General features: G+C 42.6%; 1 protein-coding gene across 6 annotated transcripts in view; it reads left to right on the forward strand.

Moving 5' to 3' along the window:
• TJP2 (tight junction protein 2) overlaps nucleotides 1-26,081 on the forward strand; it is a 111,118-nt gene that overhangs the window by 20,677 nt on the left and 64,360 nt on the right. For 3 of the 6 annotated variants that reach the window (XM_064490253.1, XM_064490254.1, XM_031449824.2), the window contains exon 3: nucleotides 3,202-3,322. Coding sequence is in view for 3 of the 6 variants with exons in the window: in XM_031449820.2 (XP_031305680.1) it covers nucleotides 19,139-19,198 (60 nt within the window). In the remaining 3 variants the exon portion in view is untranslated. Of the gene's footprint in view, nucleotides 1-3,201; nucleotides 3,323-18,990; nucleotides 19,199-26,081 lie in introns of those variants that run through there. The other 3 variants (XM_031449820.2, XM_031449822.2, XM_031449828.2) reach the window with 1 other exon arrangement.

The following is a 26,081-nucleotide window of genomic DNA, read 5'->3' on the forward strand; positions in this document are numbered from 1 at the left end:
ATTCACCCTAAACAAACACCCACGGTTCAGATGTGTAAATTGATTGCCACATTATTCATTTCTTTTTGGAGGTAACCTCTTCCAGCCATTGGAATGAGTAAGTACCCTACATAGCACCACCTCTAGTTCTCCTCAATTCCCCAGGTCGAGCCAAACAGAAGTCAAATGACTCATTCCAAAGCGATCCTTAATGAGGCAAGTTGAATGCTCCTTTTATTATTTTTTTAAGAGAACATTCCTTTGAGCCTGATGCAATAGCACTGTATCACACATCAAGATCTTCCTTGTATCTGTAATTCTTGAGTTTTTTGAATATACGTGGACAAAACATTATTTTGCTGATCCGCTTTTTTTTTTTTTTTGGCTTGTTTGCTGACTCCTTTATCAATGACACAGCCTTCCTTTGGACGTATTGCTATCTCTCACTAACTCTGTAGTAAACTCTCCTTTTCTGGTAAGGAGATGGTGGCGGTTATCTCCTACTGATTAATCTTATTAAAGAGTTCTAAATTCTCCAGAGGCACCTTGATACCTTATTTCTCGTATGTGCATACGAATCACTGTTAAAATGCAGATTCTAATTCTGTAGATGTGGTGGGGCCCGAGAGTGTGCATTTTAGTAAACTTCCAGGTGATACTGTCAGTTCAGGTGATGCCCACCTGGTGGATGGTCCGGACGATGCTGCTGGTTCAGTCCATGAACCACAGTTTGAGGGGCAGGCATCTAGAGAAGGCGCTTTCCCGATACCCTACTTGCTCTCTCTTGACCTCACGGTTCTCTGATCTTCCTGAAAACTTCTTGTCCCAGTACCTTCCCTCCGTGCAGCTGTTTGACATCTCAGTGGTAAGAAGGCAGGTGATTAGCTGTGTTTCTGTGGAGGGAAATCTGCCCACACGCATTCTGGCCCGAGGTGTCTCTTAAGCTGGTGGACTAAATAGTGGGGCCAATACTTCTTCCAAGAATTCCGTCCCTTTTATTCTTTTCAATAAATATCCCACTTGCTACAACATACATGGAATACTGCATAGTATTCAAGAGCAGCTCCTTGTGCATTTTAAAACATAATTGGAAGTCAGGTCATGATTGAATTTTTAAAACCTCAAAGGATTCTTTCACACACACCAGCCCCTTCTTCCTTTTAGTGCTTTGCCCTGCTGTCTGCAAACAGGGCAGTGCTGGGGCTTCTACTCTGCAAACTGTAATCACATGATAGGCCCAAACCAGCTACCAACCAATTGACTGAATCTTGCAAGTTTATTGAAGCACAGATTGGATGACTTACACACTGCATGTTCACCCCAATGCCCGGACACAGGATAGGACCACAGCAAATATTTTGTCAATGCTTACTTGGTTTATAAATTTAAAAAAAAAAAAAAAAAACACAACTTTTTTTTTAAGGAATTGGCACCCAATAACAAAAATACTGAGCCACCTATGGATTTTCCTTTTAAAGTTTTCAAGTACTAACTTAATGTTACCTGACAATAATTTTACATATTTGTCAGTACTACCCAACATCAATAATATTATTTAGTTCTTTCTTCCAAGCTTTATCTTAATTGAAAGGCGGCCGTAGTCAATCACAGTGTATTTCAGAAGTGGCCAATTATTGGTGGTTCTCATACGTGCCCAAAACCTCAGGCAATATTATAAACGGAAGTTTAAAGCAGCATGTCATCAAAATGCAGAAAACTGACTCAATTCAAAAGCAAGCCATTTCAATAAAAGAAGCAAACTCTCTTTGAAACTGATACCTGTAGGAAAATTTCATATTAAGGCCAAAAGCAGAACCAAGCCCATCTTGATTTGCTGAACATTTATTTATTGTGGGAAGATAATAATAGAAACTGTGTTTGGGCTGGGCTCTAATCCTGGTGCTTGCTTTGTAGGATATCCAGATGGCTTCTCTTTAGCCTGTGCCCACATTTCCTGCTGATCCTGGGAGAAGGGAAATGGGTCTCCTGCCTGTACAAATAAAATGGACGCTATTTTTTACTTCTGTTTCATTGTGTAGGGAATGTTTTGCACAGATGCCACAATATCACTTTGTCCAGCAAACAGAAGAGTGTGTCCAGAACTGGTGAGAAGCCACATTCCTCCTCCCACTGGAAGTGTTCTCTGTGATGCCCCGTGTGAAGATGTCGGGGCCCAGCCCGGCCCAGAAATTAGCTTGCCTCCTTGTGCTGTTTAAAAAGCACATGCAGGATTCATAAAAAGTCCACGAGGAGTTTTCTTCATCCCCTTGGGATGAGGGGTAAAAAGAAAAAGTATTGGCCATCTTTTCTGATTGGGGGCAACCCACACATATAAAGATGAACTAGTATTCTAAGTGCTGCAAAAAAAAAAAAAAAAAAAAAAAAAAAAAAAACCCCAAAAAAAACACACATTCCCTGCTAGTTTCAAACGTTTTTTCCTATTGTATACTTTAAAATTGTAAATTTTATATTAAGTATGTCTTAACCATGATTAAGAAAAGGTTTTCTCTAGATGTTTTCTCACCTGCTGAGTAGTCTTTTTTTTAACCTGAGAAGTGAGTTCTTTTAAGAGCTTCTCCCTCAGGGTGACCCTCGGGGGATTGATGGTGCCAAACTTCACATGGTTACTCATTTTTTCCATTTTTTTGAAGACTGAAAACATTGGGGCAACAAACAATTCCACTTCTAGATATATATCTGAGAGAAATGAAAACTAGGTCCTTATAATCATTTGTGCGTACTAGCTTAAAAGTGGAAACAACCGACCCAAATGTCCATCACCTGATAAGGAGATATGTGAACTGCAGTCTAATTCAATGGAGTGAAGTTCTGACACATGGGGCAACATGAAAACATTATGCTATGTGGAAGAAGCCAGTCACGAAAGGTCACATATGTATGAGTTCATTTATATGAAATCTCTAAAAGTGGTAACTCTATAGAGACAAAAATTAGATTGGTGGTTGTTCGGGGCCAGGATGGGGTGAGGGGAGGGACTTGAGAATTAGGGGGTGATATCTAAGGGGTCCTGGGTTTTTTTTCTTTGAAGTAATGAAAATGTACTAAAATGGACTGTGGTTGTGGTTGCACAGCTGTGTGGCTACATTAAAAGCCAGACTATAAGTGGGTGACTTGTAAGAATGTGAACCTTGGTGCATTTCCCGAGATTTCACCAAGCTGACAATGACCATGCTGGGTTTTTAACAACACCGTCTTTTTCAGGGTGCAAAGTACCACATTACTGTCATCTCCCTGTGAGTGGGATTGGCAGCCCAGCTGTCCCTCCTGGTGCAAGTGCTCCCCGAAACCCAGGCTCGTGCCGGCAGACAGCCTGCTTTACCAGGTACTTGACTTTGTCTCTGGTTACTGGCTTTTCTCCACTAAAAGTTTGATGTAAACTTCGTCACATCCTGGAAGTCAAGACCACCATTTTCTATGTTGCTGATAGAAATTGTTTAATATCAAAGAAAATTTAATTGCAATGGCCTATTTCCAAAAGAACAGAAAGATCTTAACTGCATTTCTAATCTGAATTGATGGGTAGCTTCAGGCAAATGCCAACTGAGGTTCTTCCTGGCTAAAGCATGTAAGTCCAATTCCCGTGGTTCAGAATAATTGCCTAGCAAGTTATTTTGTTTTCTGGGGTTATAGGTCATTCTGGTAGGTCACATTTTTCTAGTATCTTTGAGGTAGCAGAATTATATAACAGTGGTAAGCACCTTGCTGAAAATAAAAAAAGACATCAGTCACACTGGCTTCTGAAGATTAATTACATACAGGCTTTTAGCAAAAGAGCTGAGTATTATCTATTTACTGATTCCATTTTAAGAACGAATTAAATGAGATTTACAAGGTATTAAATTTTATTTAGACAGATGCTGGGATGTTTTTGTTCTTAGTTACACTTTAACCCCGATTATAGGCCAGTCCATGACTGGCTGGAAGGGGGTTGAAATTTTTTTCATCTGCTTGTTTCATAATTCCTGTCTGTTGAAGCTCGAGGACCCTGCTGGGGTGGGTTCCAGCTGCATGTCAGCACTGGAGTTTAGTGGAGTGTGAATGTCAGATAGCTGTTCAAATCCCAGTGTTCCTGCCCTCTGATTGTGTGATCTTGGGCACGTTGTAATGTCTCTGAGTCCCACATCCTTCGTCTGTAAAAAGGGAGTGTTAACGTGATGCTGAGTGAGTTAACATACAGCAAGCACTGGGCACACACCAAGGCCTTTCTTGGAGTCTGTCTGTCCAAATGGGGACCCAGGAGTGGGGAAGTCCTCTGTTTCTGTAGGGAGCTCTTAAAGGTTCTAAACATAAGAAGACAGATGGTTGCCTAGACCCCAGAAGTGGTTTTCCTGAAAGTAGATTTCTGGGTAGGATCTGTTGCTTTAGTCAAATGAGCTGGAGGGAAGGCATGGAGTATAGCAAAGGGGTATTGGAGCTGGTATTACCTCTGGAGGGAAGGCTTGTTCTGACTCAGGCAAGCCCCTCTGATAAATACCTCTTGGTTCTGATTCCCTATACTTGTGACCACATTCCCTTTAAGATCAGTTTGGTTTCCCAAGTCCATACCTTACTCCAAAGCTCCTTCGAATGTAAACACTGAAGCTTGGCTTTCTGGGGTGAATCAGCCCCAGGAGAGCTTGGGTGGTGAGGTTTTTCAGACACAGCCGTACTTTCAGATGCAGCAAACATTTATTGAGAGCATTTTATTTGCCAGGCACTGGGCAAGGTGTGTACATCCACCTTGTTTATCCTTAGAACATCCCTGGGACGCTCTTACCAGCTCCCTTTTGTAAATAAGGAAACTGAGATTCAAAGATTTTAAATGGTTTCCCCAAGATTGCACAGCCTCTGATTCCCAAGTTGAGTGAGATTCCTAAAATAGTAGCTGGTTTCCATACTAACTCTGTAGAGCTTGATGGCTTAACTCCTAAACTCAGATAGTAAACAGGTTTTTTTCAAGGGCTAGTTCTGATAATTGAGAGTGGCTGCCTGGGTTCAGGATTCCTGGATGCTGTCCTCATTGGTTGAGCAGGAATGTTGTGATCAATTAGCAATGTCTGGCATGGGTGGAGGAGGGTATCTGTAGAACCTGCCCTGAACCTGAGGTTTCCGATCACCAAATTCTAGGTGCTTTGCCTCCCTTTACAGTCTTGGTGTCTGTGGAGAGCACTATTTGCCTGGCACTTGTTTCTTTGTACTTTAAGGGGCTTTGATGTTTACTTTTCTGATGTGGCAAAGTCATCTCTGCCTCTTTGCCTTCAGGAAGGATGCTAAGAGTCTGGACAGAGCCGCATTTCCTAGACACGGATTCTCATTTTAGGCAATTTAGATATCTTAGAGTTATCACCGACTCACCCTGTAATATGGGCTTAGAAAAGTGAGTTGAGGGTATAGCTCCGTGGTAGAGGGCACACTTAGCATGCCCGAGGTCCTCAGTTCAATCCCCATTACCTTGGTTAAAATGAATAAAATAGATAAACCCAATATACCTCTCCCTCAACAACAACAACAAAACAAAACCAAGGGAAAAAAAAGTGAGTTGAGGGTGAAAGTTAAAAACTTACTTCTGTCCCTGGGAGCCCCCCTGCAGTCCCCTCCCCGCTGGGGGCTCCTCACCTATAGGCATGCCTGGGAGGCTCACACCAGCTTCCTAACCTCTTCCTGTGGAACTGGAGAGACTCAGAGCTCTCAAACTTAGGTGCGTCAAAATCACCTGGAGGGCTTGTTAAAGATTCCTGGGTCCCGCCCCCTCCAGGTGTGGCTTCAGTCTGGGGTGAGGCCCAGGAATTTGCATTTCTAACAGCTGGTTTCCGAGCCACACTTTGAAAACCACTAACCTGGACAGTATTTTTAACAGCTGCTGTAAAGCATGGGCTTGTTTATAGCTGGTGTGTGTGCCAGGTTCCCTACCTGCGGTGAACGGATTCTTTCCCCAAATATTTAATGAGCACTTCACACAGCACCACCCGAGGGAAATTTAGAGGAACCCAAAGGCTCATCCGTGGGGGACCTGGGAGTCTAACTTGGGATCAGTAATTGCATTGCTGTGTGGAAAGGGCTGTACTTACCCCTTACTGTGGATGCGAGCAGAAGGCCTGAGGCAGTGATTAAATGAGGGGAGGCCTCCTGGAGAGGATGATATTTGAAAGGAACCTGAGGAGGAAAGATTGTTGGCCAGGTGTGCAAAGAGGAAAAAAGACATGCAGGGAGCAAAGACTGCACATCAGAGGGCCTGGAGATGCTGCACTGGGTGAGAGGAAAAGTTTTCTGTGGTGAGAATTTCACTGTAATTCCTAAGTGAAGTGAAGTATCAATCTATAGTAGTAAAGACGAAAGCTTTGTGTTCCTTTGGGTGCTCATTGTCGTGTACTTGGTACTGTGCTGACGTCTTACCTGCATTGTCTTCCTTTACTTCTCATCCCCACCCTCCGAGGTGTAGGGCCAACTCTAATCTCGAGTTGTGTGAGTTTCCTAGGGCTGCACCGCACACTGGGTGGTATAAACAACAGAAATGCATTGGCTGGCAGTCCTGGAGGCTGGAAGTCTGAAATCAAGCTATTGGCAGGGCTGGTTCCTTCTGAGGGTTATGCGGGAAGGACCTATTCCAGGCCTCTCTACATAGCTCATACATGGCCTTCTTCCTTCCTATGTGTGTCTGTCTCCGTGTCCAAATTTGCCCTTTTTATAAGGTCACCAGCCATACTGGATTAGGGCCCACCCTGAAGACCTCAGTTTAACTTGGTTATCTCTGCAAAGACCCTATCTCCAAGGAAGGCCACATTCTGAGGTAATGAGGGTTAAGGCTTCCTCATGTGAATTTTGAGGAGACATGATACAACTCTCTATACCGTTTTACAGATAAAGAAATGGAAGCTTGGAGGGTTTAAAGAAGCTGACCAAGTCATACAGGCATTAGGTCAGACCATGTAAAATTTCCATTTTTCCAGATCAAGAACCACTGAATAGTGGCCATGTCGTGTATTAAACCTAAGAAGCAGCAGAGCTGGGGCTTGTTGGAACCTGGGTATGTCTGATCCATTGTTGTAGCTCTTTCCCCACTAGCTTCTCTTGGTTTACTGGCTTCTTCGTTTCTGCCCTGTTTCCTTGTGGTTCGCTGAGAAAAGCAATGGTGTGGAGGTCAGGTCACCAGGCCACCAGCCTGTTTGTTTCTGGAGAAGATACTCTCCTATTTCAGTTGTCTATCCTATCCGCTTAAAGAGACTGATGGAAAATTATTAGAATGTATGAAATTTAAAATTCGTGGAAGAAAGAGGGTGTATTTTCAAGATGATGTGCTCTTTTGCTATTAAAATGTTAATTACCTATAAATACACAGGCTATCTGAGTATAGATGTCCTATTCTTGTTTGTTTGTTTTGTCTTTTTTTTGGAGGGGTAATTAGGTTTTATTTATTTATTCATTTTAGTGGAGGTACTGGGGATTGAACCCAGGACCTGTACATGCTAAGCATGTGCTCTACCACTGAACCATACCTTCCCCCCAAGATGTCCTATTGTTAATTTCCATCTCAAACCAGCCTAAATGTTTGTAAGCAATGTGTTAGTCCTGCGCTAGTATTATAAGTACGTTTCCTTGGAATTATTTCAGCATTCAGGGATGTAAGTACCTTGATTGTCTAGCCATAGAGATTTCTATGTAGTTCTGTCAGTACTCACACAGTAATTCCATATTTTCTTCCTTAAATATTTAAAATGAAAGAGCATTGCTTCAGATACTTATATACAAAGGCTTTATTATTTTAGCAATTCAAGTAAATTTTCATCATAAGAAATTGGCATACCATTTTAAGTGGAAGGAAAATAAAAATAGGAAGTGTTTATTCTTACTTCCTAATGCTTTATTTGTAGTCTCATGTGTTTTCCAAACAAGAATTAGAGTGCATGGTTTGCTCATGAAATCAACAAGACAGCGGTGGCCATTGGCCTATCTCTGGAAATGTGAGATGTCTGGACATTTTAAGCACAGCACGTAGATGAGTAAGAGTCAACCTAGGTTCTGAAACATACATTTAATTATACTCCTGCATGTTTTAGAGAATCCAGAACCTAAGAATTAGAAGATGACTAGGGGCTTCCAAACCCAGAGCCACCCCTCCACCCCCCAACTTTTCAGACACATTTCTTACAAGGAATCTTTGTACTTACCATCTTTTTTCCTCCCCACCACCTGCCTTTCTCTTCAGCACTTCCTCCTCCACCTATTCAGGCCAATTAGGGATCCACTAACTGGTTTCAGGCACCCTCTGGGCTAGGCACAGCACTGTCTGAGGGAATTTTCATGGGGAAGGGAGTTGTACCTGAGTTTTCAGTCAGCAGTTACATTGTGGTGTGTGCTGCCTGTCTTGGGCCCCTACTGCTGTGGCTGTGTGGGGAAGGCAGCGTGTTTCATGATTCCTCTTATAATAAAATAATGCAACTAGCTTCTGTTTGGGAGGGTCGTCATCACTGGAGCCCTAATTTTAGTGCTTCATCACATTTTCATCGGTTGAGTGGTTGGTGACAGCAGTTTTCAGTTCAGCCAAAATTTTGATTCATTTAGAGGTAATCTGGCTGCATATTGAGATTAGACAAAACACCCCAGACAGAATTTCCCCTACCTAATCATAATTTTATTGATATTTGAAAAAATTATTGACTGTTGAAAATTATACATGATTATTTGATTATAATTATTATTCATCGTTGACTTTGATATTTGCAATATAATTATTGATAGTCAAAAATCAAAATGATTATTTTTAGTTCAGATCTTAAGTCTGATTACTAACTCTGGCAACACACTCTGAAAGAGGCTTCATAATATGTTACAGTTCAATTTGTCTCTTCTGATGGCTTTGGCTCAGTAGAATACATATGACAGGATTTAGAACAAGTATCAAAATACTTTAGTATGTGGAGGATAGTTCCAGCAGAGGCGGAACTAGATCAGGGGGAGAGAAGACAGGTAAAAAATGAAGTGTCACTGGCAAGAATAGCTATGATTAATTCTGGAAAATTAATAGAAAACACTTTGTTTATGTGATTTAGTGTACAGAGTATAAATCTCAGTGAGCCCTGAATCGCTTGGTAATAAATCTTGATTGATTTGTTTAAAAACTTAGGTAATAACTTTGGAGGCAGGAAAAGGTGAAAGTCCCACACATTCCTGGAATTGAATGAAAGATTCCACTCTTACGTCAACCTCGCCCTCGTGGCCCAGATGAGCACAGAATTTGATGTCCCTTCTATGTACGAAATTTTACTCATTATGGCTCCCAACCCTGCATTACTCTAGGAGTGCTGGAAATTAACTTGATGCAGTCTTAGCCTCCGAGAGCAAGCTCTCCCAGAGATCATGAGACAGAAGGGCTCAGACACCAAGTCAGGTGTTTAGTCACACGATTTATTCAGTTTGAAAACATGTGGTGAGAAAGGGAGAAGGATTCCAACACTTAAACACAATTCGGTTAAGAAACAAAGAGGGCAAAAGGTCCACACTCTGGAACCATGTGTTTGCAGTCTTCACGTGTCCTGTCTCTGTGGCGTCAGCTTTCCACGATGATGGTGTGGTTGCAAAGGCCAAATTCGAGGTGGAACAGGGGTCTCGGCAGATGAAGTCTGACGCCAGCACAGGCTTGCCCCACCAGAGGGATGCAGGGCACGTATACCTGGCCAGTAGCTATAGCTCATCTGTGATCTGTGTTCTGTCTGCATTCTGGGCCAGAGTATAAATGGGGCCAAAATTGGACATAATGGGTGTCACTAATGGGTGATCAATTTAAGGATGACATAGCTGTTAATCTGGAGGTAACATGAGCTGGGCTTTGTATATTGTTAATATTTCATTAGACAGGAAATATTTATTATTAATTAATAATACAGACTGTAAGCTGTAAAACTATATTATTCCATTATATTGTATCTATATAATAAAACTATAATAGTAGTTTAATGATATATTAATATAAACTGTAAGCTATAAAACTATTATTCCATTATAAACACAATTATAAATTAGATATTTATTACGTTTATTAATATTTTATCAAATATTAACATTTAAGATTTATTTTGAGCTTCTTTCAGAACCTTCTATTTATAAGTAACATCCTGCTTTGTTTCCTTCTTTTCGTCTATATTTAACACAAAACACTCCATTTATTCTGTTTGGTTTTTAACACATCTTATAGGTTACTAACATACTATCTATACTATACACATCCTATAAATTGTGCCTGAGTCTTAGACACTACTTGAATCCTCATTATCTATGGGAAGTAAATCTCAGGAGTTTCACCCAACTGATTTGTACCTTGTCCTCTATAACAGTCTTTAAAAGAACTTTTAAGTATTCACCAAATTATGGTATGTTCGTACAAATGGAGTATTACGCAGCTAGAAAAGTGATGATACAGATCTATATTCCCATGAAGAAAACCATCAAACAGTATTCCTCTGTGGAAAGAACAGGTAGCAAAGGAGCATGTCTAGTATAGCCCCAGGTGTATAACGTTGTCTACGATGTCTACATGTTTACCTGTGCAGAGAGTGACCTGGAAGGATGCTCATCCAATTGTTAACAGTAGTTTGTTCTTGATGGTGACGTTTTAGTTACATTTTACTATTTTCGGTGTGGTCTACTATATGGTTTGTATTTTTAAAGTACAAGTATTTTTAAAAAAAAATAACTGAAATCCAAACATGTGTCTCTACAAATATATATGTAAATAAACATAAACAAGAGAGTTACCAGATCAGACCTTTTCTTTTGTAAACCAAAGACATTTTGCAAGTAGAGAATTATTTCCTGACCTTCAAAATGTTTACCTGCCTTCAAAATGGTAACCTTCCTGTCCTGTGTCAGAGAATTATAACAATGTCCCTCCCTGATGATAAGACTTACCTAGGGGTATGTGCCAAAATATGTAAATTTCCCCAGGCCCTTCTCAGACCCGCTGAATCAGGGTCTCTGGGAGGGAGCTGGGATGCCTCAGATGATTTAGGGAAATTTAGGAAGATGTCCTCGAGCCATGTTTTCAAGTTTCACTGAATGCCTCCCGGCCCACCTTCCTTTGTTTTAAGAGGCCTGCACTAACTGGCATGGCTGCCCCGGAAAACTGCTGCTTGTTTCTAAGGCCTCTTTCAGGTCTGAGATTCTGAAAATCTAGGAGGTTCTTCAACAATTTTAATCTGTATTAATCAAGGATACTGACTCCTTAGGGGCAGAGGATTCTGGTGATAATTATTTTTAAAGTAATTCGGGTGTTGCCAGAGGGCCTGCTGGTTTCCCTGGAGGACTTGTGTATCACAGGGAGAGTCCCCTGGGCCTTTCTCACTGTAGATTCCCTCCCTTGCACAAAAGAGGAGGGTTTTTCTTTTGAATGAAAAATTTTAACTTTTTTTTTTCTTAAAGTACTTGTTCAGGCAGAGGGAGCTTTGGAATTTAGTTAGACACCAGAATCATATTTGAACTAGCTCATGGGCTGGAGTCAAAAGACAGTTTCAGCATTTACCTTTTTAATATTGCACAGGGAGAGTTTCACAGATATGATTCCCCAACATGGTTTGTTCGATTGTGTCAGCAAAAACCCTCTTGAGTTCTGTTAAAAGAAGCCAAAAGGAAAACAATAATAACAACAAAAGACTTCACCCCTATCAGTTGTCTGGAGGCAATGAACTTCAGGGCCAGAAAGCAGGGATGGGAATGGGCTTCGAGTCTGACAGACCTGGGTTTAGAGTTTTAACCCACCATCTAGTCAGTGATGACCTTAGGCAGGCTGTTTTCCTCTCGGAAGCTCAATTTCCTCATCTTAAAGCAAGGGCAAAAGAACACCAAAAATACAGGGGTGATGGGAGGATTTATAGTAAATGAGTTAGAATAGTGTTTGAAAGATTTGCAGCACATAATGTGTGTTTAATCAATCACTTTTTATCCGGGTTTCTGTTTTTTTTGTTTTTTAATGGAAGGTTAACAAGTGGCACCTGTCCCTGAAGAGTGTGGATTTCATATACTCTGCAATGTAAATAATAGTAAAATAATAAAAGCTGTCAAAACTCAGTGCACAGTACCTCTAGGACCCCGGGCACCCTGGCAGGAGGAGGGGGCTCCCCCCGGCGCAGACTGCTCTCCTCGCAGGGTCTGTCCGGACCAGAATATGTCCCACACGGTGCTTCTAGGACCCCCAGGATTGGAGTTGGATTATGCTCTTCTCAACGCTCTGTTGACAGGGCTGAGTACACCTTGACCCTGCCTGCCAGCCTGAGCACACCCAGACCAGCCCTGAAAATCTCCTAGGAGTCTGCCTGTTGGCAGTCTGGCACCACAGCCCAGACCACAGACACCTCCTTCCAACCAGAACTCCCCCACACCAGCCCAGTGCCTCCCCAGACTCGTAATCCATCTAGCCCACAGTGACTCTGAGTTGCACAGCTAATTCTTTTGTCAAACTTTGTGGCCAGCTAAACCCATCATGGCCAGAAACATTGCCAGGTTCTTACACCAGAGCAGGTGGGAGAGGAGGATACTGGGGTTTGGGATTTGTGCCATCAGCAGGGAGGAGTGAGGCGAATATAAGGCACCATCCATTGAGAACTAAGAACTTTCTCTCCCCGAAAGTCTGACTACTGATGTTTTCATCCCTTTTGCATTTATTCTAACATCTTTTCACTGTAGTGATAACAGCAGCCATGAATCATGAACAACGAATCACCAATGGTAATAATAATAAAGTTAAAAAAGAGGGAGACATGGATAATAGGCTCCTTGGGTTTCCTGGGCTACTCTCCCTTCCTGCTATTCCTCTCTGGGCTTCTCTTCCCCTAAACAGACCACTCAGCACCCCCACCCTTTCATACCCCTGCACCGTGCTCTCTGAAACCCTTGTTTAATGGTCAGTGAAACACTCAGCTGGACTCCCCACCTCCTTGCTTTAAACTTGGCTCTCTCCTGATGCCCTGAGGGCATCGATTCCTGGTAGCCACCTCAAGGGGTGCTTCTTACTTGAGATAGAAAGAGGAATATAAGCAGGAGCTGGCTCTGTGGTCCAGGCAGAGAAGCTCGAACAAAGGCTCTGGGGCAGGCATGAGCTTGGCACGGTCTCCAGAGCAACAACTACAAAGAAAGGCCAGTGTCGCTCCAGGAAGTAGGCTTTGGAGAGCGCAGGGCGAGCTGAGCTTGGAGGAGGCCACGGGGTCAACTCACGTAGGACAGGGAGGCTGCCTTAGCTCTGGCTGTTATAACCGAATCCCACTAAACTTCTATGACAGAGTATCACACACAGGGAGGCTTAAACAGCAGATACTTGCTTCTCACAGTTCTGGAGGCTGAGAGATCCGAGGTCAAGGTGCCGGCAGATTTGGTTCTTAGGGCTCTCTTCCTGGCTTGTAGACAGCTGGCTTCTCACTGTGTGCTCACAGGGCTGTTCCTAGGTGCACGCACGTGGAGTTCACACACTTTGAAAGTGAGCAAGAGTAATAGTAAATACCTCAAGGTATGAGGGGCAGAACCGAACTTGGAATGCCGCTCTCCTGGACGTTACTTTAGGGGCTTTGGGGTGGCCATTCCTGGAAGAAGGAGTCCTGTAAGTGAATCTGCACAGTTACCGGCATGGTTGTTCGGCTTGGGAAGGTAAGGGAATGCCAGGCCTTTTCTCCTGAAAAGTGCCCCTCCCTTGGGCAGAGTTTTAACTGCCAGCACTTCATGTATTTGAGCAATTCTTGTGCTTCGTTGTTTGTTTACATGTCTTTCTCTTCGTTGCCCTGAGAGCAAGCCCCCTGTTGCACACTGCCTTTATCGGCTGTGTACTTATTCCAGGATGCATGCTAGGGATTCAAGAAATGCTTATTGAAGGAGAGTGTCTTTATGATTCCAGTCTGCCATCCAGTGTACAGGCCAATTAAACTGCTCAGTTAACCTGGAAATTTTTCATGTCACTTTCCTTTGCGCCTATTTAATGATAGTTAATAATCATATTGTAAATGTGTGTGTGTGTGTGTGTGTGTGTGTGTGTGTGTGTGTGTATCCCAAAATCTTAACATGCTTGAGGAAATTTGATCAAGGGGGTTTAATGTATTATATTTATTTGACGTCTTTTGACCTTGTTTTAAAGACCTTATATACTGTAATACATAATTAAAAGTGTTGAAAAATTGTCTATTGCACAAACAATAACTACAATTTAAAAAGAAAAATACACACAATCCTATCCTTTCATCACATCATGTTCCCATATTCTTTCCAATTCTTTTATATGTTTTTTGTAATTTCTTGTGTATTGCCATCAGGATAGAAATTTGTGTTCTCTTTCATTGATTATTATATTGTTTTTATCTTTGTTGCTATATTATAATTTTAATTCCTTCTTATAATTTTAAATGACGGCTTATTATAATTGTAAATTGCTTATTATAATTTTAAATGAGGCTTGCTATGCCAATTAAGTTGATTTGCTGTAATGTAATAGCCCTCCATCCTAGAACATTGATGGTTTCCATCTTGTGTTCATAAATAGGCATACAGTGTAGTGCTGCCCCACCTCCCAGTCACCCACTGTAATCTAACCTCCAGTCCCATCTTTCATGGAAACAGTGCTGGCCAGGATGAGCAGTGGTCTTCTTGGTGAATCGTGTCTATTCTTATCTTTTTTATATATATATATATATATATATATATATATATATATATATATATATATATATATTTTTTTTTTATTGAAGTATAGTCAGTTTACAATGTTGTGTCAATTTCTGGTGTACAGCATAATACTTTAGTCATATATGAACATACATATATTTGTTTTCATATTCTTTTTCACCAAAAGTTACTCCAAGATATTGAATATACTGCTATACAGTATAAACTTGTTTATCTATTTTTTTATATATATATTAGTTAGTATCTGCAAATCTCTAACTCTCAATTTATCCCTTCCCCCTTCCCGCCCTCTTTCCCCTCTGGTAACCATAAGTTTGTTTTCTATGTCTGTGAGTCTGCTTCTGTTTTGTAAAAAAGTTCTTTTTTTTTTTTTTTTTTTGATTCCACATATAAGTGATATCGTATATTTTTCTTTCTCTTTCTGGCTTACTTCACTTAGAATGACATTCTCCAGGGACATCTGTGTTGCTGCAAATGGCATTTTTTTATGGCTGAGTAGTATTCCATTGTATAAATATACCACAGCTTCTTTATCCAGTCATCTGTTGATGGACATTTAGGTTGTTTCTATGTCTTGGTCGTTGTAAATAGTGCTGCTATGAACATTGGGGTGCATGAATCTTTTCGAATTAGAGTTCCCTCCAGATATATACCCAGAAATGGGATTGCTGGATCATATGATAAGTCTATATTTAGTCTTTTGAGGAATCTCCATACTGTTTTCCATAATGGCTGCACCAAACTACATTCCCACTAGCAGTGTAGGACGGTTCCCTTTTCTCCACACCCTCTCCAGCATTTATTGTTTGTGAACTTTGAATGATGGCCATTCTGATTGGTGTGAGGTGATACTTCATTGTAGTTTTGATTTGCATTTCTTATCTTAATTGAACTCCTCAAAGTTCCATGTTGGCTCCCCTTCTGGAAATTCATTCTTCTCTTGACTTTTTGGACACTCTGCTCCAGAGGACTTCTTCTTCCCTTTCTGGCAGTTCCTCCTTCATCTCTACTCTGGGGAATCAAACTTGTTCCCTACATACTGGCATTCCCAGGGATGGGTTCTATCCTTACTCTTCCTCTGCCTCAGTCTACATCATGTCTCCAAGGAGTCTCATTCCCTTCCATGACTTCAGCTTTCTTGATACATTGATGATTTCCAAATCTCTTCCCTCACCCCAGATCTATCCAAACACTCATGAATGCCTAGCATATGTAGACACTTGAACATCTCCACTGAAGAACCTATAGCCCTCAAAACTCAATCCTTAAATGAATTCACCATCCTTTCTCAAGCCCCTCCCAAGATCTGCCCCCACTCCTATGTTCTCTATGTTGGCGAAAGGCACTGTCATCTTAGTTAAGCCAGAAACTTGAGTCACCTTAGACTCACTTCCCTCTTCCTTACCTCATATTTGATCAGGCAGTCACCCAGGGATGACTACATTTCTTTAATTTCTCCTGAATTGGCTCCTTTTGTCTAACTTCATAGCTACATCATCTCTGACCTGCCTGCCCACAAAAATCCTTTTCTTTTTTTTGGCTGGTCTTGTCATTCTTACTGTTGCCCCTCCCCGTAGCCCCCACCCAGCTCATCCATCTTCCAAGAAGCTGACAGAGTGATCTTTACAAAATGCCAGTCTAATCCCACTTCTGCTGTGTTCACAGTAGAACACAGCCCCTGCTTGCCTGGACAGCCCTACCTCCTGGCACCTCAGGAGCAAGCCCGGGGTCTCTTCCTTCCTTGTTTCCCCACTTGTTATTTACTGCCTTCGCCTGGAAAGCTCTTTCCCCTCTTTTTGTCTCAGAAACTCATTCCTACCTGTCCTTTAGAGTGTGTGAGCAACCTCATCTCTGGAAAGCCTTCCCTAAACCCCCCCTAGTCTGAGAAAGGAACCTCCCCTGAAAGCCTCCAGGCTACCCTGAGCCTGCCTAGAATCTCAGCACTTACATGGGTTCTTAGAACTGACCAATTGTCTACTGCAATAGACTGAATGCCCTGAGGTAAGAGCCTAAGTCTTTTGTCAGAGGGTTCTGACTTGACCGAAGGTGTTCAATAATTACTTGCTGGACAGAAGTTCTCTGGAGAAAAAAATTCTAGGAGTGGGGTTCACATGTGCAACCCCATGTGTGAAAAATATGTACCGCTATAACTTGCTTTTCGAGAGTTGTATTGATTTATGCTGCCACCAGCAACGCTACTGTATCAGTTGAATCACGTTTTTCAACATCTATTTGAGTCAGAAGTTTTTATTGTGCCAGAATATTGGTATTTCTGCTGTGTAAGTCTGTCACCACTGGGAGTAGTGTAATGCAGTAGAACTTTCTGCAGTGATGGAACTATACCATATCTACACTGTCCAATATGGTAGCCACAAGCCTCGTGTGGCTACCAAGTGAGCAGTGGAAATGTGACTAACAAAGTGAATTTCTCATTTCCTCGAATTTTAGTTAATTTAAATTTAAATGTATTCAATACATGTGGCAAGTGGTTATCCTATTGGGTAGTGTAACTCTAGAGAGAGAAAAAAATCATTCAGCAGATATAGTTGCTACATTCTGGTTCCTTCCTTTTTTTTTTTTTTTTTTTAACTAAAAAGTGATTGCTTGAATAGGAATGGAATTTTCATTACATATAATGAAGTTATACTATAACTGTCATTACATACACTCGCTGAAGTTAGTCCACCTGGTCTATTGCTAATAAAAGACCTAGATTTAAATGCATGTTTTGTAGCCATGTGTATTTGGATTTAATAAGAACACTGTAATTGTCACTATGTTATTTGTAGCAAAATGGACATTCAGTTCATTTTATTTTACTTAACATTCTTTATTTAGCTGATTTTCTTCTTTTCTCATCATTAATGTTCAAGTACATATTTTATATTTGTGTTAACATGATTCTTCTGAGCATCTTTACTGTCAAACTTCATTTTAATGCTAGTGGTATAAGCTTGTGTCACAAAGGTGTGACCAGTTCACAAATGCTGCCATTGTTACGATTAGTCAGCATCACCTAGTTTGGGAAACATTTTTTTAAAATGGTGCTTTCATCAGGAGAGTAACACTTTACGTCAGGAATACAACCAAACGTCTAATTCTGGAGACTGGAAGGAATATGAGAAATGTTACTCACAGTGCTTTTTATTCAGAGGCGTGCGCTTAGCCACTCCAAAGGAGGCCAGAAGCGTGACACTTTCAGAGAGGCTTCTGCTGGACCTGTTTTTCCACATAAACTGCCAAACTTGTTTTGATTAGGCAGGAAGTGAAGCAACTTTTCAGGGAGAGAGCCTGGCATCTGCATCTCGTCAGCGGGTCAGATCAGACCTTTTACCTTCTTCTGAGCCTAGGTAGAGTTTTTGCTTTTCAATTTAATGGAAGGGCAGGATGAGTCGCACTTTTTCTCCTACAACGTGGTTTTCTTCGGTTTCAAACCCAAAGTTCTATTTTTAATCAGTGTACCTGTTTTGATTCGCCAAATAATTTGCATGCCTTTAAAATAAGGAAACTTCTTTACCGTGTGCAATGCTTTGTATATAGAAGACTCTAAAACGAATAAATGTACTGATTTGAATTCGATGAATCCTGCCTGATAAGCATTTGTGACCTACTTTTCAAAAAAAAAAAAAAAGGCCTTTTAAAAGCTGGTGATGGGAGGGGAGTTTTAATCTCTTTATTGGAATTGTAGGAAATGTGCCAAAGAGATAACCTAGAGCATATTTCCAAAAAAGTCGTGTTTTTTTAACTTAACATGAATATCTTATGCCCTTGGAATTCGGGGAATCCGTTGCTGAGCTGAGAAACGGGGGTACAGTGCTCTGCGTGTGTTGGCTGGCCAGGCTGGCCTCTAGGCAGGACAGAAAAATCCTTGGGGTTTCCTCGGTTCTTCCTTTCGGAAGAGAACGGAGGAGGAGGTGTGCAAACCTCTCCAAAAAGCGTTCCTACGGGATGCTCACGCGACGCCAAGGGAAGAACCCGCGGGCAAACGGGCCACCCCCGAGCTCCCGGCCGCCCGTAAACTTGCAGCGCTTCCCGAAGCGTCTCCGGAGCCGGACCTGCTGGCCCGAGTGCGCGCCGCGGAGCGAACCATCGGGCTGGCCGGGGACGGGGGGAGGTCCGGGTGTGGGGGCTGCGGAACGCTCGGCCCTCCGGTTTCCCCTGCTGCAGCCGCCCGCTCCTGTCCCCTTTCGGGAGTCGCGCGTGGCAGGGCTCTCCGCGGGGGCCTCGGGGGCGCGGCGCCGGCGAGCACCCCCCGCGCCGCGCAGGGATGGTAGCGGCCCATTTGAGAGTTTCCCGGGCCGGGCGGCAGGAACGGAGGCGCTGCCTCCGGCTGGGGGCGGGCCGACGCCGCGGCCGCGGGAGGAGGCACAAAGGGGTGGGTCCCCGCGGGCCCGCACTCGAGCAAAACCCGGCTGCCGGCCGGAGGACTGACCTGCCGCCCGGAGAAGGAGGAAGAGGAGGATCGGCGCCCAGGACCCGCGCGCCCACGCGGGACCCGAGCCCGAAGATGCCGGTGCGAGGAGACCGCGGGTTTCCACCCCGTCGGGAGATGTCAGGTTGGCTCCATGTAAGTGCCCTCCTGCGTCCCGCTCGGTTGGGAGAAGGGTCGCGAGGAGAGAGCTTGCGAGCTCGTGGTGGGCTTCCCGGATGCGCTGTAGGTGGCTGGCGTACTCCCAACCGGAGGTGGGGCTGAGGGCACGGAATTTCACTGGACGGGGGTAGTGGCCCGTGGCCTCCAGGGCTCCCGGATCTTTTTCTCTGTTCTCTGAAGTCACTTGGATTTCAGGTTAAGTCTCGAGTAGGGAAAACTGTCTTGAACTTTGTCTCGATCTGTCTTGATGCCTGCTACCTCGGAGGCATCGTTGTGCCTGTTGTGTCCCAGGCTGTGTATGCCTTTTTGTTTTCCTTTTCCGTTTCGAACCACACTCTCTGCTTGATGCAAAGTTACAGGCATGTGTGCTTGAGACAAACTGACAACTCTTTGGAGACCGGAGTCCTCATTTTCCTCTTTGATCAGTTGCGTCTGCAATATAAATAGAAGTTATTTGCAGGAGGGAATGGAGATGGAGTTTGGAGGACTCCACAAAAAGGGAATGATGAATGCTTCGTACTCAGGTATTATCTTACCAGGTCACCAGTTTTTTTCTTTTGTGTCTTCATTTGTCAAGTTTCTGCTTTACACAGCAGTTTAAGTTATAAATAATCAGGGTTTTAACTACAGAGTTTTAACATTCTTGAAATGTGGATGGACTTGGGAGTGAATACTCCAGGGCTTAGTAATGGAATACAGCCTCCCACCTCTATTTTAGCTTCACTTCTTAGGCAGTGCTGCTTCTCTGGCAGCTGTCTGGCCTGAGTAATTGTTGTGGTTTCCCTGCAGTTCCCAGCTGAGACTCATCCCGTCGTAGAAACTGCCCTCCCTCCCTCCCTCACTCCGCCAGGGGAATCCCAGCAGAGAAGGAAAGAGGCCCTTGTCTTCAGGTCTTTAGGTGGTCTGTGCTGGATGTGCTGACAATCACTTTGGGAGAACAGGTTTATCTTTGTCAAGATTATTCTTGGGAGGGACAGTCTACAAGCATACCTGGCAAGCAGACCATTTTCATTTAAGTGAGGAGTTAGTAGCTGTGATTGCATTTGTAGCCAAGTCCCATTAATATCCTGACTAACAGAATGAAATTTGGTTATTTAATAAATTTTCATGAACAACTTCAGTGTGGGGAATACAGATATTTAGAACTGTGCCTCTACTACACTGTCTTCTTGGGGAAGGATGCAAATAATTAAGACTGTTGAGTTCCAATTAGAAATATGGGCAGGAAGCTGACGCTTACCCTCTCAGGGGAGATGAGGGAAGTGGGTACTTTACTAAGACAGCAGTGGCTTTTGAGGTGTTTCCTTGAGCTTTTTCAAAGCTACTGCTAGAGATTAATGAAGGGGGATTTTTTTTTTCACCTGAATTGCTGCTGCAACTTTTTTAGGGCCATGCAGCTGATGACTTAATCGGCACTCCCTCCTGCCAGTCCACTGTGAGAGGGTAGGGGTGAGAGATAAGCAAGACCCAACTTCTCCCTTCAAGAGTTTGTTCGATCTGAAAATGTTAGGTGTTTTTTAAGACTCTGCAAACTCTGCTGGGATACCTGTGGCTGAAGGAGGAGCATGCAGTACAGACGCACACTCTCTGTACAGAAATACAACAAAGGGAGGGACTGTCCTGTGCACACTCCCTTCAGGGATTCTTAGAGGAAAGAAAATTCACCATTGGTACAGATACCTCACAGTGTAAACCAGTATGGAAGATGAGGACTGAGTGAAATGATGTAAGGTGTCTGGCATGTAGTGGGTGCCAAGTCAACAGTAGCTAATATGATTGTCCCTCAGTATCCTGGGGTCAGGGGGAGGGTGGTTCCAGGACCCCCTCAGATACCAAAATCCAAGGCTGCTCATGTCGTTTATGTAAAATGGCATGGCATTTTCATATAACCAAGGCACAGCTTCCTGTGTACTTTAAATCATCCCTAGTGCCTAATACAATGTAAGTATTACGTAAGTAGTTGTATACAATGTAAATGCTACGTAGTTGCTGGTGTGCGGCAAATTCAAGTTTTGCTTTTTGTAACTTCCTGAAATTTATTACCCCTGGATATTTTTGATCCACAATTGGTTGAATCCTCAGATATGGCAGGCTGTAATATGAACCAAAACAGGTGCTGAAAACTCTAAGTACTGGGTTCTAGGTTCCTAAGGGAAGCGGAATCTAGAAATACAAGTAGGGGGTGCCAGGGAGGTGTCAGAGCAGTTGCTGAGGGAAAGAGCAAGAGTCGCTCACATGCTCACTGGCCTTGAATGCCAGTAAGAGAACTTTGAGAAAAGGAGGTTGAGGGGGAAGGTCTTAGAAATCCCTAAGGTATTCATGATTTGACTCCCTACAAAGAAGTGAACAAGTTTCCCAGTAAACACTCCACTTCACCCCACACACAGGGAATATTACTATTTTGGGGGTACTCATATGCTTAAGACCAAAAAAATTTTAACATCATCACCCCCTGGGGAATTCTTTTTGCAAGAATTTCTGCCTACATTTGTTTAACTTTTAATCTGATTCTTCGTACATTGACAGAAGGTCACAGCCAGCCATTTATTTCTCTTCTGAGGCCTAGTGCCTAGAAGTTCTAGGGAGATGATAAAATCCCTACAATGACTTAAGTTTAGCAAGGTTTTCTTTTCTACAGAAGGCTTTCTTTTTTAGGAGATGAGTAAGTTCTTGAAACTAGGCAGGGCCACTTGGGTCCTGTGTCCTGTAGTTTAAAAAGTCATGCAGCTTTGGAGGGGGAGTGGCATGACATGTGGGAGAGGCGGGTGGTGTGAAGAGTTAGGGAGGGTTAGTTAGTAGTCATGCTGAAACTTTCAACATACCTCTACCAAGAGTCTGAGCCATCAGGGGATTCCTTGCCTAATCCCTAAAACAAATCCCATTGAGCAGTTGTAGCTTCAGATAAGCTTATCGAGGTTGGAGGCTGACACCCTATAAAATGCCTCATTGATGAGACTCTAAGCAGTAATTAGGGGGCCAACAAGTGCTGGCCAGAATGGCCTTGGGCCAGCCAGCCTTGGTGTTGAGAGGCATTTTCCACTGAAAATTGGATGGGTGAGACAGAATGATTACCTCCAGTGTTTTACTGAGTATGTCTTCATCCTTAATCCAAAGGTCAGGGTCAGAAACACAGACTACTCAGAGGTCAGATTTAACTCCTATACAGTGAGTTAAAAAAAAAACTTCAGTGGTTTACATGGACTTTTTTGAGGTTGAAAAGACATGTTCCCTAAAACTACTTAGAGCCTCCTTCGTCCCCGCAGGAATTTTTATGATGAACCTCTTCAGTAGACGCCCATATAGCTAGGAAGGTCTAGGTGGTTTTCCCATTAAAATTTTTGTAAACACCATGTAACAGCAATGGAAAAAGGGTTATCAGGTCTTCAATCCCAGTATCTGGTATTGGCAATGGCTAGTTCCATGTTTGAAGGTTATCTCAGAAAGCAGCCGATTAAGGTTGTACATCGCCTGTATTGCTATGTGAGGAGCAGAGTTCTGAGTTGGGAACTACCTGCTTCCACTTTATCAGCTTGGTTAGGAAATGCCCTTCTTAGAACTGCGAGAGCCCTGGCAGACCTGCTTGGGATCACCTTCCCATGACAGTGACTGTTTCAAAGTGTCCTTTCAGGGGACCAGTGTCTCCATCAGCCAGCCAGCTGTTGCCCCCAGAGGTGCATCAGCCTTGATGACCTGTGAGCTCACAAGAGAGACTAAGGGCTGTCATATTGAAAAAAATACCCATTCAGTTACTTAAGCATTTTCTCTGCCATTTTTGCTGCCTCTGAAACAGTGTTTTCCAAAGTGTGCTATGCAGACAGACTTATGGGTGGCCCAGGGAGGAACATGGCCTAGTCTTTAATTACTATGCCCGACTTCTGTACTTTAGGAATAAAAAATAGAAAGCCAATCACCAAACTCATTTATTTCATGGATAGATTGCTTAGAATGAAGTAAAATGGTTAAGTTCAATTTAAGAAAAATAGTAGATTATCAAGATGAGTGGTCTGAGAATAAGGCAAAAATTGTGAAGATGGGCCTCGAACGCTGAGACTTGGAAAATACTCTTCACATATGAGGGTGACATTTAGGTATGGAGAGCCAGGTGTACCTCCCCCATGCCTTCAGGAAAGGCGGACACAGAATGGCCCAGGAGAGTTGAATTTGATGGACTCTGTGTCTTAACATATGCATCTTGCTCTTCGTCCACCCAGTTCTCTTGTCTGTTACTGCAGACTGTATTTGTGAAGCTATTTAATGTCTCATTCCTTTCTCTGCTTCCCACAGCCATTCTACAATTTCAGGGTCTGTTGGTGTGCCGTTTGTGGTAGGATAGAGTGAAAAGGGGGGAAATGCTTTGGCACCACTGGGGGATGTCACTCTGTCACCTAGTGTATCTCACTCAAGATCCTTCAGTGCTCAAGAATGCAAAGGCCCACACAGCCTCACATGTAAATGCATCTAACTCTTTAAAAGTGGAGCTTGTGTTGATCTATGAAATAGACTTTAACAAGGATTGTCATAGGAATTGGACGTCTTGAGGTAGGAAAAAAGTAACCCTGCTATGACCTAGAGAAGTGAGCAGCTGAAGTTTATGTTCATGGTAGGTTTGAATAAAACCAGAATAGAAAAAACACTTTGTTTCAGTCACCAAAATTCCTAATTGTGTGTGTGTGTGTGTGTGTGTGCACGCATCTTTTATGAGAAATCCTAGGCCTTAACAATTAGTAACTTGTACTTCAGTCATTTAAAATTAGTACAGATATTTGTTTTAGTGTCTCTGCCAGACAGTTGAAGTTAAATCAGGTCTTTAACCTTAAAAACATAATGCAGCTTTTCGTAATCACTTACACACACCATTGTGCACTGCAGACCATGGCAGTATACATTTTTGTAATAATGAGTGTTTATTTTAACTTTCAGTCTAAATATTTAGCCTGATTAGAATATTCATGGATTATAGTTTCTGTTTCTCCTCCCCCACTATTGTATGTGTTTTGGGGACTGGGGGAGGCTTGGAAGGTGGCTGGAATGGTGGTGGTGGTGAAACACCTCTGATGGATCTTTTGAGAGTAAAATACTTGTTTGTGTTATAGGAAGCTCTACTGGCCCCAACATTTTAAATTATACCATTAATTATGGCAAAGACCTCATGTCACATATTTACTTAATTTTTAATCCATATGCATATGTAAACATGGACTTCAGAATTAATAGGGTAATATTTCTGTTGTAGACTTTAATCAGCCTTATGAAGTACATACATTATGTTCATAAGAGAAAATGCCATCTTTCAAAATTTCAATTATCATGTGCTTCAGCTGAGAGACACCGTACATAAACATGGGACTAAATATTATAGTTATATGTTTATAGTTAGTGACAGTACAGTTAATGACAAGTCAGAGGCATTTAGAGGGAATATATATATATAAAATACATTATGGGAGAGAATTATTGGGATAGTCGGCGCTGGTAGGTAGCAGTTATTAGGCTGTAATTAATTGATAATTATTACAATCCAGCTTTATCTTTGCCACTGTATTAGAAAAAGCTTTGTTAGAGATGAGAGAAACTGCAGATACTCTAGATTTTGTCACTTGAGTTGAAGGTGAACCCGGGAAATAATGCTTTCTAGTCATGAGTAGGACTTAATGATCAGTAGAATTTAATGAACTCTTCTAGGACTTGTAGCTTCGAGGCCCTGTGTTCTGAGGAGGAAATAGCGTTGTGACTGTAGCTGTTTGTTTCCATTTGCTGAGAGCCAATTCTTACAAAGGAAGTTTTCCAAGTCCTAGGTCGTGGGGTGGGGTTTCTTTGCCTTGGTAGCAGCAAGCACCTGAGCCCCTGGGTGGGCGGATCTCTGTGATGGAGAGGAGGGCCAAGTACGCCGGGTGCCTCCTCTGCTTGTTCTCAGTCCTTGGAAGACCGTTCCCAAATGCATCTGGCAAAGCAGAATGAAGTTCTTTGAAGGAATCCATATTAGCAAAACTAGCCATTTCCATTTTTGAGAAGAATGAATGGTTTAAAGGAACTTCCTGATGAGCTCATTTTAAAAGCCCAGTTCCTCCCCTACCCTCCTTCTTCACTCCTCCTGAATCAGTTGCTTCCTGGTCTGTGATTGGTTAGTGTGCACATGCCAGTGTTTATCCAAGCCCTTATCACATCCGCCACCCACCAGTCACTTCCCCTCAGCCGTGAGCCCCTCCCTGGCCTGAGTCATCTTGGTCACCTCTGGAGCTGTCAGGGCACCAGGCACATCCATTAAAGACTGACCACCTGGAGCTGACTTGATGTAGAGAAGGCTTGTTGCGTCAACTGGTAAGAACTGAAGACTCATTGAGAACTTTGAGAACTTAGAAAAGTGGATTCCAGACATTGATACAGTGAGTCGATGATAGTTTGTGAACAAGGAAAGAAAACGTAAAATTTTATACAGACTATTTCTATAATGGTGTATAAGCTGTACTACTAATTAGCTTGGTGACTTTAGCTAAGGCATCCAATTCTAGTTCTGTTTCTTTATAAGGAAGTGACTAGTTATATTTGCTCTAAGATTCTAAGTTTTGGGTGTAAAGCCTAGAGAACATTCTAAGTTCTATTGGTCGTCATCTTGAAGTGCTTCCTTGCTCTTTAAAGAACTTCCATGTGTGTTTTCTCTCAGTGTGTGTTCTCTTTTAAGAAGCGATCCGTGCATTCTCTCCGAAAGGCAATTTTCTAAGAGTGGCTGTCTTGTTTAGCTGGTGAAGTGATGGAAAGATCTATTATTCAGTTGCAGCTTAAATAATGTACCAGCTCAATGGGTGCTAAATTCTCTTCCTCACCCTGCAGCCCAAGCCAGCAACCGCAGCCATCTCACAGA

Source organism: Camelus dromedarius, chromosome 10, assembly GCF_036321535.1.
Source record: "Camelus dromedarius isolate mCamDro1 chromosome 10, mCamDro1.pat, whole genome shotgun sequence".
NCBI classification, from domain to species: domain Eukaryota; kingdom Metazoa; phylum Chordata; class Mammalia; order Artiodactyla; family Camelidae; genus Camelus; species Camelus dromedarius.